This window comes from Nylanderia fulva, unplaced genomic scaffold (assembly GCF_048542155.1).
Source record: "Nylanderia fulva isolate GAGA-0341 unplaced genomic scaffold, ASM4854215v1 Scaffold11, whole genome shotgun sequence".
In the NCBI taxonomy this organism is placed as follows: Eukaryota; Metazoa; Arthropoda; class Insecta; order Hymenoptera; family Formicidae; genus Nylanderia; species Nylanderia fulva.
Genome location: NW_028189302.1, coordinates 4,089,947 through 4,102,477, shown reverse-complemented (window position 1 = coordinate 4,102,477; position 12,531 = coordinate 4,089,947). Strand labels below are relative to the sequence as shown.

Sequence of the window (12,531 nt, the reverse complement as noted above, 5' to 3'; positions counted from 1 at the left end):
GACGATCTGTCTAATAATCGCGACAAATGTTCTATTTATATGCCTCCTGTTATTTAAAATGGACTAATTGCACGCTTTTGCTCAGCCACGTGTGCGGCCGAGCACGAAGAGGCAAACCGGATATACGGAGTTAAAGATAAGAGCGTCGAGGAGTGATGAATAGAACTGAGACGACCTTCCGGGGATTTAACTTGCCAATAAATCTTTACCTGTATTGCTTGCCGGTATATAAGGTGACCCGTTTGAAACTTAAATTCACTTTTAGTGCTGCTTTAAGCGATTTGCAGCTTTTATAAAAATAATCTAAAAATAATATTACATTTTTTTTTATTTGTATAGATCATTTTTATAAAGATAATTAATTGATCGCGATGCAATTAAACGGATTAAAATGCAAATAATATAATGATAGCTATTAATTATTAATTGTTTAACGCGTGATAATATCTAAGAAAAAAATTACCAAAATTGTTTCGAATTGTTTTGAAGTTTAAAATTAAATTCGCTGTACTATTACGCAAATTTTGTCTTGACAAAATGATAATGAAAATGTGAAAGAAAAAGATTTCGAGTGTTTCTCAAAACGCAGAAAATCTTGTCAATCGTTTACATCGAGGAGAGACGTCGGATGCCCATTTAAAGTCAGCTGAAGCGATTCTCTTAAGTCGTGGAAGAATCAATAGAGTCTGCTTGAGAAGCAGCGGTAACGTGGTATAATTTCTTCAAGCAGCGAAGGTACATGAAGAGGGTGGGAACTACGGTTTCGGCGCTCTATTGTGTGAAATTTATTTCGTTTCTTTGAGAATCTCGCGAGAAATACGGTCTCCTCTTCGATTCTGGAAGGTCGCCCTACCATAATTGTGCCACACAGAGTCTTAAGAACGCCTGAGGAAATTCGACAAAATTTCTTGCAATTGAAATGAACGAAATAATAACGTACATACATTGAATATTTTACAGATAACGTAAATAGCATTGTTGAAAAATGTGCAGAAATAAAAGGAAACGTAGGAGAGATAGAAACTTCCTGTTATTGTCGAACTATATCGAGACGTAAACTGCCCGCCAATTATATTCTCGATCGCGATATCGTATCGACGTCAATATCCCTAATTTAGCCGATCGAAGGTGAGCGATGTCCGATAAAGTATCGAAGCAGAAGTAGAAAAAGAAGATAGATACGAGAGATAGAGAAGATGAGACTTTCTCTGGTTTTCACCGCGCGTTGTCAAAGTTTGTTAATATGTGGACGACCAGCTGTTACTATCGCGCCATTACCGGCGCCTGCAGTTGCAACACTGCATTATTATTTCAGTCCGGTCCAGCCGGGAATACGAAACAACAACGGGAAGGCGAGTCGAAAGTGCGGGAGCGCTTTTTTTCGCCACGTTATGGTACTCCGCATACAGCTGGATGCGCACATTTTTTTTCGTTGTATTCACCGAAGAGAGACGACAGAGAGTCGGCGCGGCAGAACGGACGAAAGAACCGCAGAGGACGAGTAACGAGGGTCACCAGAGAGGAGGAAAAGTGGAGAGATACGCCGCCGAGATTGAGATAGGACCGAAACGCGGCAGCGGCTTTCAAAGAAAAGTAGTACTCTCCCGAGACGACTCTCTCTCTCTCTCTCTCCTCCAGGGCTTGACCCTTTTTTTAATTGCATCCGGAAAGGTAACCGACGAGAAACCGGTACCGGAGAGAACACGTTCTTTACGATCCACAAGTTTCGCTGACAATTACCCAAGATTCCACGGAAATTGCACGACACGGAAGATGCATCACGAAACACATGCAATATACGTCTCGTGATAACCGCGGAAACGAAATGCAAAATACGCGTGCCAAGGTCGCGTATATTTTGCGACGACCGATTATTTCGCAATCCCGAAACAATTGTCCGTACTAATTAAGAGATATACATTTGCAAGTGAAATTGCAAGAATTAAATATTACAAAGAAAAGCATAGGAGACGAGGATGAAATAATAAGTGCGATCTATTTTGGAATGACGCCAACTGGGTGGAATAATAACGTTACTTTCCCGATGACGTTGCGTACGTATATATCACATTTCTAAGTAGCCGATCAAAGTGTTAATTAAATGGCAGATTCTCCTTGAGGACGGAATGAGAAGCGCGAGGATGACGGGAAATTAATGCACACCACTTTGCGCGTGGAGTAAACGCCGAGACGGTCGTCTTTTTCTCTCTCTCTCTCTATCTCTATCTTTCTCTTTCTCTTGCACTGGGAAATATCTTCTAATATTGTCAGAGTAGTAGAATTGTTGACTGGGATGAGATAGGTAGTCCCGTAATAAATCGGCCTGAAACTCTCTGGAAGCGGCGAGTCGCGTTGTCGTAGGTTGATAAAGTTTACAAACTCTCCTTGGAGTTTATTAGTTCAATATATAATTATGATGGGGAGAGAGAGAGAGAGAGAGAGAGAGAGAGAGAAAGAGAGACGGAATAATACTGAGAGTTGTATTATTTAGACAGAGTAATCTAGCGTAGTTGCCCTTTCTGGACCACTTATCGAGATTTGCGTAATTTTCGAGCAATGTATATACATTCGTGTATACGGTAAACAGACGCGTTTTACATATTTTGTCTTCCATCAGTTGATGAGAAATGTACAATATTATACATTAGGATTAAACAATATTTCATCCAAGTAACGTAAAATCCTTAAAATGCTCTTTGTCGCGAGCTCGTTAGATATACTAGTGGAACATTATTGTAGATACGATATTATCGTAGACAGTGTGTGTATATATATATCTATATATATTTTTTTTTTTCAATAATTGACTTATCTTTCTTTTCACGAGAAAATACAATACGTACGTATTTAAGTAAACTTAGGATGACAGATCGACTGAAAATGACGTCAGATTATCGAGACTCGCGATTAACTGTTTCCCCATCGATATCTATCTTTTCGAAAGACCCCGAGAACACGGAGGCGGCCGATCTGCAGAGGAAGCTGGAAATGCTGAACAACATGATGGACCAGGAGGCGCGGGCCGAACAGGCACGAAGGCAGATATTGTACAATATAGGCCACTGTAAGTACCGTCACAAGTTACAGTTTAGATGGCTGATATTTCATTCGAATGCTCTTTGCGGCGAGAGAGAAACGCGCGTCCTCCTCTCCCCCGATCGATTTCATCTCTTATCCGGCACATTCGCTCGCGATATATCGGAGAATCTGGTCTTTCTTCTCTCCGAGGGAAAATTTCGTTCGCGACGAGTCCGAATAAATGGAACGTACGCGTCCCTCCCGAGAAAGTCAGAAGAAATCTTGATATTTTATCGACCCGCTCTTTCGCAAGAGTTCAGTTTTATAAAATAAAAGCGCATATATATTGGATTATTTCAATTTCAGTTTTATTCAAAAGGAGATCCGCGCACGAGCTCGTATCTCTCTTCGCTTCTTATACCGGCTCGCCGCGGCTGATCTATCATGCGCTCTTACTACTTATTCGAACCGTTCGCGGATCGTTACTACTTGCATTTCATTTCAACTCCGGGAAGACGCGATGTATTCGCGAAGAGAGATTGAATTGTCGTGCTCGGATACCGCTGTAAAATTTATATCGCGAGCGTTAATTTACTGCAGCCTACGTCACACAACGCTTTCATCTACACGTCTGACATACTTGCAGTATTTTTAGAAACCGTGGCTTTCTAGGTCGTTCGCTCGAACGCTACTTCCGAGTAAGTCATAAAACTTTTACGCCCCTGTTTTTTCATGCGAGAAATCAATTTGGTTTCGTGCTAGTCCCTATCTACGATCGGCGACTACACGCCATTCTTATCCACGGAGAATATGTAGCGAGAGATGTACTCTGGAGAGAAACAGGCATAAGGGACGCCATTTCATACACGTGTTATCGGCCATCGACGTTATATCGTCGGTAACTTACCACCCTTGTTACACCCTCTCTAGCAACCCCTTTCTAGCAAGCCCAAGTAACAGCTATGAGAAGGCATGTAAACAGATTAGCTCTCTTCCTTTTTCTTTATCTCTTTCTCTGTTTCTCTTTCTTTCTCTCTCTTTCTCTGTACTCGGTAGCTCGTTGATGTCTGGCCGATTTTTTTTGTTCTATGTTTTTGCAAACGTTTCCACAATACCTTTTGTACGGTAATGTGCATTCCTATCGGTCCCAATTTTCTGAAAAAAAAAAAATAAAAAAAACGCACACGAGTCTCCTAGAAGGAAATCGTGACGATGCCTACGTAAAGATCAATTTGTCGCATGGCTGTTAACTATACTCATCTTGCTTCCTGCTATTGCACCACTTCAGTTCCCGGATTCTACCAATATCGACCAATTCTGTCTGCGGGAAGTTGCGAAACTATCACGACGAAGTTGGAATTGGCTTCACGTTTTATTCAGAGAAGAGACTGTCAAGTTACGATACCGACGTAAACTTGAATTTTGCGAAGTGTATTGTCGATTCGCATTTCGATATATACATATATATAATTATATGAGGCTATGGGAATTATTATATGTAAAATAATTTGCTTTTTTCTCTATTTAAAATATGATTTTCTTCTTTTATTTATCCTATATGCGTTTTGTTTCCTAATCATGTAGCTGTAGGAAAATTAATAATTTTCGGTACAATGTTGCAGAAGCGAGGCGACATTTCGGTACCTCAATGCGAAGTTATCAGGGCACTATTAAGCGTTGCTAATCTTACCTAAATTTTTCTGGATAATATTGGATAATATTTTCCACAGTATACAGACTATACGTTGTAATCCATCTTTCAGCGGGATACTCGGAGGACTCCGACTACACGTCGGACTTGAATTATCCAGTAGGTGGACAGGGCGCGAACAGCTCGGCCTCGCAATTTCGTACAGCGGCTAACCAATTGGCTACACCTCAAAGGTCCCTCGAGACGTCGAGAGAAAATAGTTACGAGAGAGACGATCATCAGGTATTGATCGACGATGGAATCGCAGAAAAGCTTAATACGTGGAAAAACAATATACTATTAATTGACATTATTACCTATTTTATTCATTTGATTATTATTTCGTCGGAACGGTAGAGGTCCGAAACGATTGGACCATCTGTCGTTTGAATAATCAATTGTTCCTATCCACTTATAATCTCTTATCGCTAATTACGGGACGAATAAATTAAGAGTCTAACGTCGCCAGGTTCCAGTCACCGTCGGAGGAAGACTGGCGCCAAGCAATTACGGAAGTTACGGAGGTTCAGGCCACAGTCCGAGATACGATGAGCCGTATCCAGAGGATGGTCTACCGCAGAGGTACTTGCAGTCCCAGCAGCACCCTTCAGAGTCTTCCGAGCCACTCTTTTACAACAGTAGACCGAAGCACTACAAGGAATACAGGTATTACCGACAAGTCGAATTATCGCGGAATTTCACACAACTCTTATAACTCAATTATAATCAATTTAATAGATTTATTTATACCATCTATTCAAATAACGAGGTAATCAATCAATAACGCTAAACACACATTGGCGATTCTTGTATATGCGTTAATTCACGACGCGACGCTATTTTATAAAATAAAAAAATATATATATATATATATAGTTTGTTGTCTATGTGACAATTGCGCATAGTAGTTTTTACAAGTTTATAGAGATTAATATGACGGAAGAAAACCGTTTATTATTTTCTTGCCTGATTCAGACGACGGAAGCACACTTGGGATTACGATGACAGGTACGAATGCGAGCGCGACCGCGAGGTTTCGTGAGAATTTTAGTGACTACACTATTTTTATAGCACACGCTCACGCATACGTGATTATCAACTTCATTCATCACGTTTCGTTCTTATTAAGCATATCACGATCTCGCATAGCACCATCTCGCGCATTATCGTAACGCTGGGTTAGCTTATGCGATTGCATTGCGCTTAATTAACCATATGCAATTGCAAACACATCGATCGCTAAAGTGATTACAGCGAACCGCTCGTTATAATGTAGGTTACTATTACCATGTACTTATTTTCAAGCATTTATATAATGCATTTTAAAAAATATAATATAAAATGTTACAAAAAATAAAAATCACCTTTATAATTAATTAATAGTTGTACACGGCTTTAATTTAGTTACACGTGACTTTATTTTTTATTTAAAAGTATAAAATTTTAAAACGCGAATATGTTGGTGAATTTCCAAGAGAAGATTGTGTGTAAATATTAGTAAAATTTAATTATATTGAAGACATTAATTAGCAAGCTCAAATGATTCATTAATCAATTCACAGGCATTTGCATGATACAATTAATAGTCACAGCTGATCATTCAAGAAGATTGATTAAAGTCCCTTATCATCTCATCCATAGTTCAATCCCTCATTCTTGATGTAATCAGCGTTTTTTGATCGTTATCTCTACTTTCAGCCAAGACGGCTGGTACAGCGAGGGTTATGATTATCACGGAACGAGGGTCGACGACAGAATTTATAGCGATACTGAATACTACTCAAACAACACATTTGCCACAAAAAGACGAGGAAAAGGTACTAAATTCTAATTATTAACGCATTGCAGATTATCAAATAAAATTCTCGTGTTTTTCTTGTCTTTTATTTAATTATTTTATTTTCTTTCCTCTTTCTTCTTATCCTTATGCGTTTATAAAATTTCTTTCGTTATATGTGTAATAATAAAAAAAATATTATATATAATAAATCCACATATTTGATTATTAAGCGTTTAGTTTGATCGTATATATGCTATAAAGTATCAGAAATAAAAATTTCTTTATTTAATCTTTCCTCTTTTTTTATCCTTATACGTTTACAAATTCCACATGTTATTTTTTTGCTGTATGTGTTATTAATGAAAAAATATTGTATTAAATAAATCTATAAATTTTTATTCAATATGCGCTTAGTTTTATCGCAAATATTTGTTATAAAATGGAAATAAAAAATTCTATATTTAATTTTTTCCCTCTCTTATCCTTATGCGTTTATAAATCCTCACTATATTCAATTGCTATGTGTAATAATATTTTATGTTTTAAATAAATCTACATATTTACTTATGAAGTTTATTCGCTTTTATCGAATATTCGCTATAAGATAATGTTAGAGATGGAAAGCAATATGTTTGACACTTCTATCTATATTTTCCAAACAGTTCCATATAGAAGACCGTCTCTGGAAAGACAAATGACTCTATATGACGATCACTCGTTTTACGCTGATGGATATAGCAGCGATGGTAGAGTGGGTAAAATGAGTGCTACATATCCGGAATCCGAGACGGATATTAGGTATAACGAGTACTACGATAATATAACGGAATATGTCTATCAGGATGAGAGGTAAGTAAGCAGAACAATAATAAATACCGTAGACAGAAACGTTAAAATCGTCGTTGAGAAAACTAACTTATTTCTCTTCGTAGATATGGTCAGGACGACGAAGACAGACAATGGGACAGCGGAGGGAAACGGTACTCGGGAACAAGTACGCACTATGAAAATAAACGAAACAGGAAGACGCTTCCGCAGAGGCCAGCTTCGAGCATCGGTATACATCGGCCAGAGTACAGGCCCACTGTTACCAGACAACGTAGCTACGAATCGGAAGAACTCGACTATAAGTACGTCATACCGGAAATTATATTTAATTATTAATTTTTTTCTCTGTGAATAATTCTTATTATTTAAATCTAGAGTGTTAAAGCGCGTTTAAAGTCATAATTACATAAAATATTGGAAAACATGTAATTTAAAATGAAAGATTTTAAACAGGCAGCACGTATATATTAATGTGTGTGAATATTCTTTTGTAAAGTGGATACAATACTCGTCGCCGGAAGGTCTTGCAGCCGCAGCAGCGTCCGATGTCGCGGCAGGAGGGCGGCACCGGTAAGAAACTACCTCCGACCCCGACCAAGCCGAGCAACGTGGTGGTCAACCGTAAGCTCGCCTCTCTGCCGGCCACGCCGAGCAGACAACTGCCAAAGACCCGAACGCCCTCCGAGGAAAGCTATTACAAATCTGACTACAACGAGGATTATAATTACGCTTACCGTAGTCAGGATAATCTACCGCAGGACACGTATACGGAGAACATTTACAGTCAGCAGCAGACCGGCCAGGTCGATCAGGTGCACGCCGTTAACAAGACTCACTATCCTGAGGTGAATCAGGATAATCAGTACGGCTACGCGACGCAGGTTGACGGCCAATATGACCAATCGTATCCGGAGCAGCAAACGACACAAAACAGCTACGGGCAGCAGACTACATACCCGCAGCAGAATTCATACAAGGACGAGTATCAGCAACCTTACACGCAACAGAACACCGAAACGTATCAGCAGGAATCCTACCTAGACACGACATATCCGATCGCCAGCCAGGCAAACGATCACCAGTATACAAATCAGACGAAGAATCAGTACGACAAGCCTGACGGTATGATAATCGAGGACAATTATCAGGAGATGGGCTTTAATCAGAATAACATTCAGTATCAGGAGGACTATAAACAGCAGGACGTTTATCAAGAGCAATACGACGACTATGGCGTCAGCACTGTACCGTCGAGCGTTTACGATCAGAATAACGTCACGAATACATATAATCAGTATCAGCCTGATCAGCAATATGATTTTCAATATAATATCAATAATACGTCGACCGATTATCCAAAGACTTATCAAGAGACGTACAATCAAGTGCCTGTTACATCGCAGGAGAACTATCAAGAATCTTATACAAAACAGCCGCAGGAAAATTTTGTAAATTATCAAACGCCATACAGTAAACAGGAAGACGTGCCTACGACGTACAAGAATAATTATCAGGAACCTTATCAAGAAAATTATCAAGATGTTTACGACGAGTATCAGGACTCTTATCAAGGATCCTTCGAGGAACAGCGTTACAAAGACAGTCCGGCAACGGCGACGGACAGAAGACAGAGCGAAGTACCCGAGCTCTCCGTGACTACGCCTCGCGGTCAGACAAGGGCAAATGGTTATCCGTCGAGCGAATCAGAATACATTTATCAAGAGAATGAGGAATTGAACGCCTCGAGGAGGAAGAAGCTCGGCAATAAGCGCGAAACCAGTCCGCTTCTTCAGCAGAACACGGATTCGCTCGAGTCCAGGGACGACGAATTAAAGGATTCGTTTGAAACTGCTGTGAGTTCCGTCAACAGCAATCAATTGAAGGGATACAACGAGTACTCGACGGCCGGTGATTCAATTTCTGCAGCCGTCACTTTGGTGGATTCCTCGCCGAATGTCGCTCAATCCCAGGCGACTACGATGGTGAATCACGTGACTCCCAATCACGTAACCACCACCGCGATGGTCCACACCACCACGAATCTCGTAAACGGCAAACGACCGTTGGCCAGAACGGATTCCTATCAGGAGGACATCATCGAGGACGAGGAATATCCGGAAATTATTCCCAAGGAGTCACAGAGAAAAGACTCGCAGCTGTCGCATCAGAGTCAGCTCAGTCAACACTCTCAGTCGGCGACGCAGAAGCCGAAGCTCACTAGGGGAGACTCTTATGCTTCGGACAATTATCCCGAGGATAATTATAGTCGTAGAGACTCGTATTCACAACTGCCCAGGAAAGATTCTTTCTCGTCGACTACCGAAGGATTCAAGCCGCCTCTCACCAGAACCGATTCGTATCAACAGAGAGGAAACAATTACGGACAGAACTTTACTCCACTTCAAACCATCTCCAGAGCTGAAAGTTATCAACGCGGTCACTTCAAGGATCAAGAATCGGTAGATCAGAGCGATATCGTTCTGAGTAACGCGATAAACGGGGACTATCAGATGCGGGACGAGACTCTTGATAGGTATAAAATTAAATTACAATTCATAATCTTTGATATTTTAATTTTTATGTATATTATATGCAATTAATTTACATTATTGCCAAAGGTACGAACGAGGCGAGGAAGCCTTGCTTCGTAACTCTCGAGAGGGCTCTTTGGTCGATCAATATAAAGGAACCCCGTCTTTGTCGCATATTGAAAGTCCGCGTGGTAAGAACATTAATTATTAACCAAATAAAAGAATACCAGATTATTTGACAATTTACTGATCGATCAATCGGCCGACTCAATTTCAGGGAGCATAACTAAGCAGGCGTCATTGGACGAGAGCGTTCAGATGGACACTCCACCGAGAAGTCCACCGGAACCGCCGCCAGACGAGGAACTTCTGGAGATGGTCGGAGTCGCACCCGTACCCACGCAGCTGAAAGAACGTAAAGAAATGACGGCGAGACAACGATGGCACTGGGCGTACAATCAGATCATCATGCAGCTAAACGTACGTAATTTGCGCTTCTTAAAATTGAGAGCTCCTTTAAATTTATTTTGTCGATTAGCGAGAAATGGGACCAACGAATTCACTTTTCATTTCTCGCGTTTGCCAACGTTACCATGTCGAAGAAAACAACAATGACGATTAAATCGATCACGAACGACGGTCATCGACTGCAGCGACGACCTTTGAAAAAATGCCGGCGGCCCGCATCCGCGGTAGAGTCCTTCCCGAAAGCTACAGTGGCCTTGTTAATCATTACCTTCGCGCAGTATCGATTTATACCGATGCGCATACAGACGAGCTACGGGTCTTTGTTTGTATGTTAATTGTTCAAGGTCGAAGGGTCGCTGGCAGTGCGTTGATCCCCTATCGATGAATACATTCAATGAGACGATGTTGAAATTAAGCGAAGCGCGAACTCGTCGACTCTATCTCCGTACAGGCATATCCTATTTGCATAAATTAGTTGTGCTCGTGTATCTTGCATACGCTGATGCGGCAATGTGTCATGATGATTGATAGAACCCTGGCGACGTTATCATTAATGCAGACGCGGGAGTTTCGTCTTGTATCGATTGACAGAAAAATGCGACCATTCAAGGAATAAAACACTGCGTATGCATCAGTATATATTGCACATGCATATATATCACCTGGGAAACAATTGCGCAAATATTTTGCAGGCGGATAAGGAAGCGTGACGTTACTTTCCGAGAAGAACGAAATTGTAAAATGATCGGATGTTCGCGTGACATATCGATAGCATCGTTTCGCCGAAACGTTCGCTTCATCCCACTCGAAACAACACGGTGATAAGTATAAGAGTCACGACATACGCGTATTACGAGGCATTATGGAATTTTTCTCACTTTTTCTCCTTGAGTTCCGGCGTGCGCCGGCATTTCGTATCGCGCTAATCGATGACCGTTAAACGTTATTACCGTCATACACCGCTATTGATTTAGGTGAGAGACGAATGAGACTCGACGACATAAAGTGTCTCGAATTATCGGCGCTCATTATCGCCACTTTAAAAGTATGGCTCGCTCGTTGTCTCGGTATCAGACCCGGTACCAGATTATCGTCTGGCTTACACGAAACTTCCATTAACGCAGTCTTGTCGGTCCAAACTAAAGGGAGAGGGCCGGGGAGTACGCACCTGATACACTCCTGGGAAAGAGAGAGAGAACTGCGACGACAGTCGATATATATGGTCGAGAAACTTTGGCCCGAAGAGGAGTGGAAAATGTAAATTTCCGACGCGGAGTCGAAACAGGCAGTTGCCAAAGTGATTGTTTGTTTTCCTCTTCCGCGCGGCTTGGAAATCGCTTTCTGCCGTAATTTTTCGGAATCAACAGCTGTTCAAATGGCTGTTGATTTTCAAAAAGATTTACATTGCGCGATATCGCGTAAAAAAATACGGCCTTTTCCGTGGAAAGAATAGAAAGGCGCGATAAAAGAATCGAGGTACCTGCATTTCGTTTCGCGAATTTTTGTCGCGCTCGCGCGAGGAAATAATAGCCGAATTCGCCGGACTATTCTTGCGGGGATCAATTATCGCCCTTGCGTGTTCTCGCGCATTTGTTCCCGTATACACATCGCACTCTCGTTATTCTTCTCGTTGCCGATTGCACGCCGGAAGAACTATCCTCGGCGGAATAATTGTCCTCCGGGAAACAATTAGGATCGATTTGCCGGAGTGTGCTAAACCGAGTGCGAGTCTGTCCCGAGTGTGCGATTTGCACGAGATAATTCGCGAATCATTTCGTCTTTTTAGAAATCGTCTCGCGACAAAAACCTGTCGATGGGGAACTTTGCGCGAAGATATAATTCCCGACGTGGCTCCTTTTTTCCTATCCTCTCTCTTACTTTTTTCCTCGCGAGAAGAAAAATGATCGGATCGCATTAGAGTTTTGGACGGTATTTCGACGACGAAGAAATTTTTCTATTGTTTGGAACCGCTTTTGCGGTTTACAAGAGCTCGAACGTCGATTTCCTGCGCCCCGGTATTTTTCCTCCCTTCTTGTTCTTCCTGATAAAATGGCTTTTACGTGTAGACACGTTCTTATACTTGATCGTGGTGATCGTCGGCTAGCCGCCGGATTTCTCCGGTTGCTGCGTCTTTTATTATTTACGTAAAGATGTACGTTTCTAAGCCCTGGCCGCGCTCACTTTGCATTTTATATATTCGGATTCCACCGCGTCTC

The 12,531-nt window shown here is 41.3% G+C and overlaps 1 protein-coding gene across 1 annotated transcript in view; it reads left to right on the top strand.

The window, feature by feature from the left end:
- Window positions 1-11,025, top strand: part of LOC114936974 (uncharacterized) — a 46,973-nt gene extending 35,948 nt beyond the window's left edge. Inside the window, exons 7-17 of the mRNA XM_085487932.1 lie at window positions 2,945-3,064; window positions 4,782-4,951; window positions 5,178-5,374; window positions 5,684-5,716; window positions 6,407-6,525; window positions 7,151-7,337; window positions 7,421-7,618; window positions 7,813-9,849; window positions 9,935-10,038; window positions 10,125-10,327; window positions 11,008-11,025. Coding sequence (XP_085344058.1) covers window positions 2,945-3,064; window positions 4,782-4,951; window positions 5,178-5,374; window positions 5,684-5,716; window positions 6,407-6,525; window positions 7,151-7,337; window positions 7,421-7,618; window positions 7,813-9,849; window positions 9,935-10,038; window positions 10,125-10,327; window positions 11,008-11,025 — 3,386 coding nt within the window. The remainder of the gene's footprint in view (window positions 1-2,944; window positions 3,065-4,781; window positions 4,952-5,177; window positions 5,375-5,683; window positions 5,717-6,406; window positions 6,526-7,150; window positions 7,338-7,420; window positions 7,619-7,812; window positions 9,850-9,934; window positions 10,039-10,124; window positions 10,328-11,007) is intronic.
- Window positions 11,026-12,531: the final 1,506 nt, after the last annotated feature.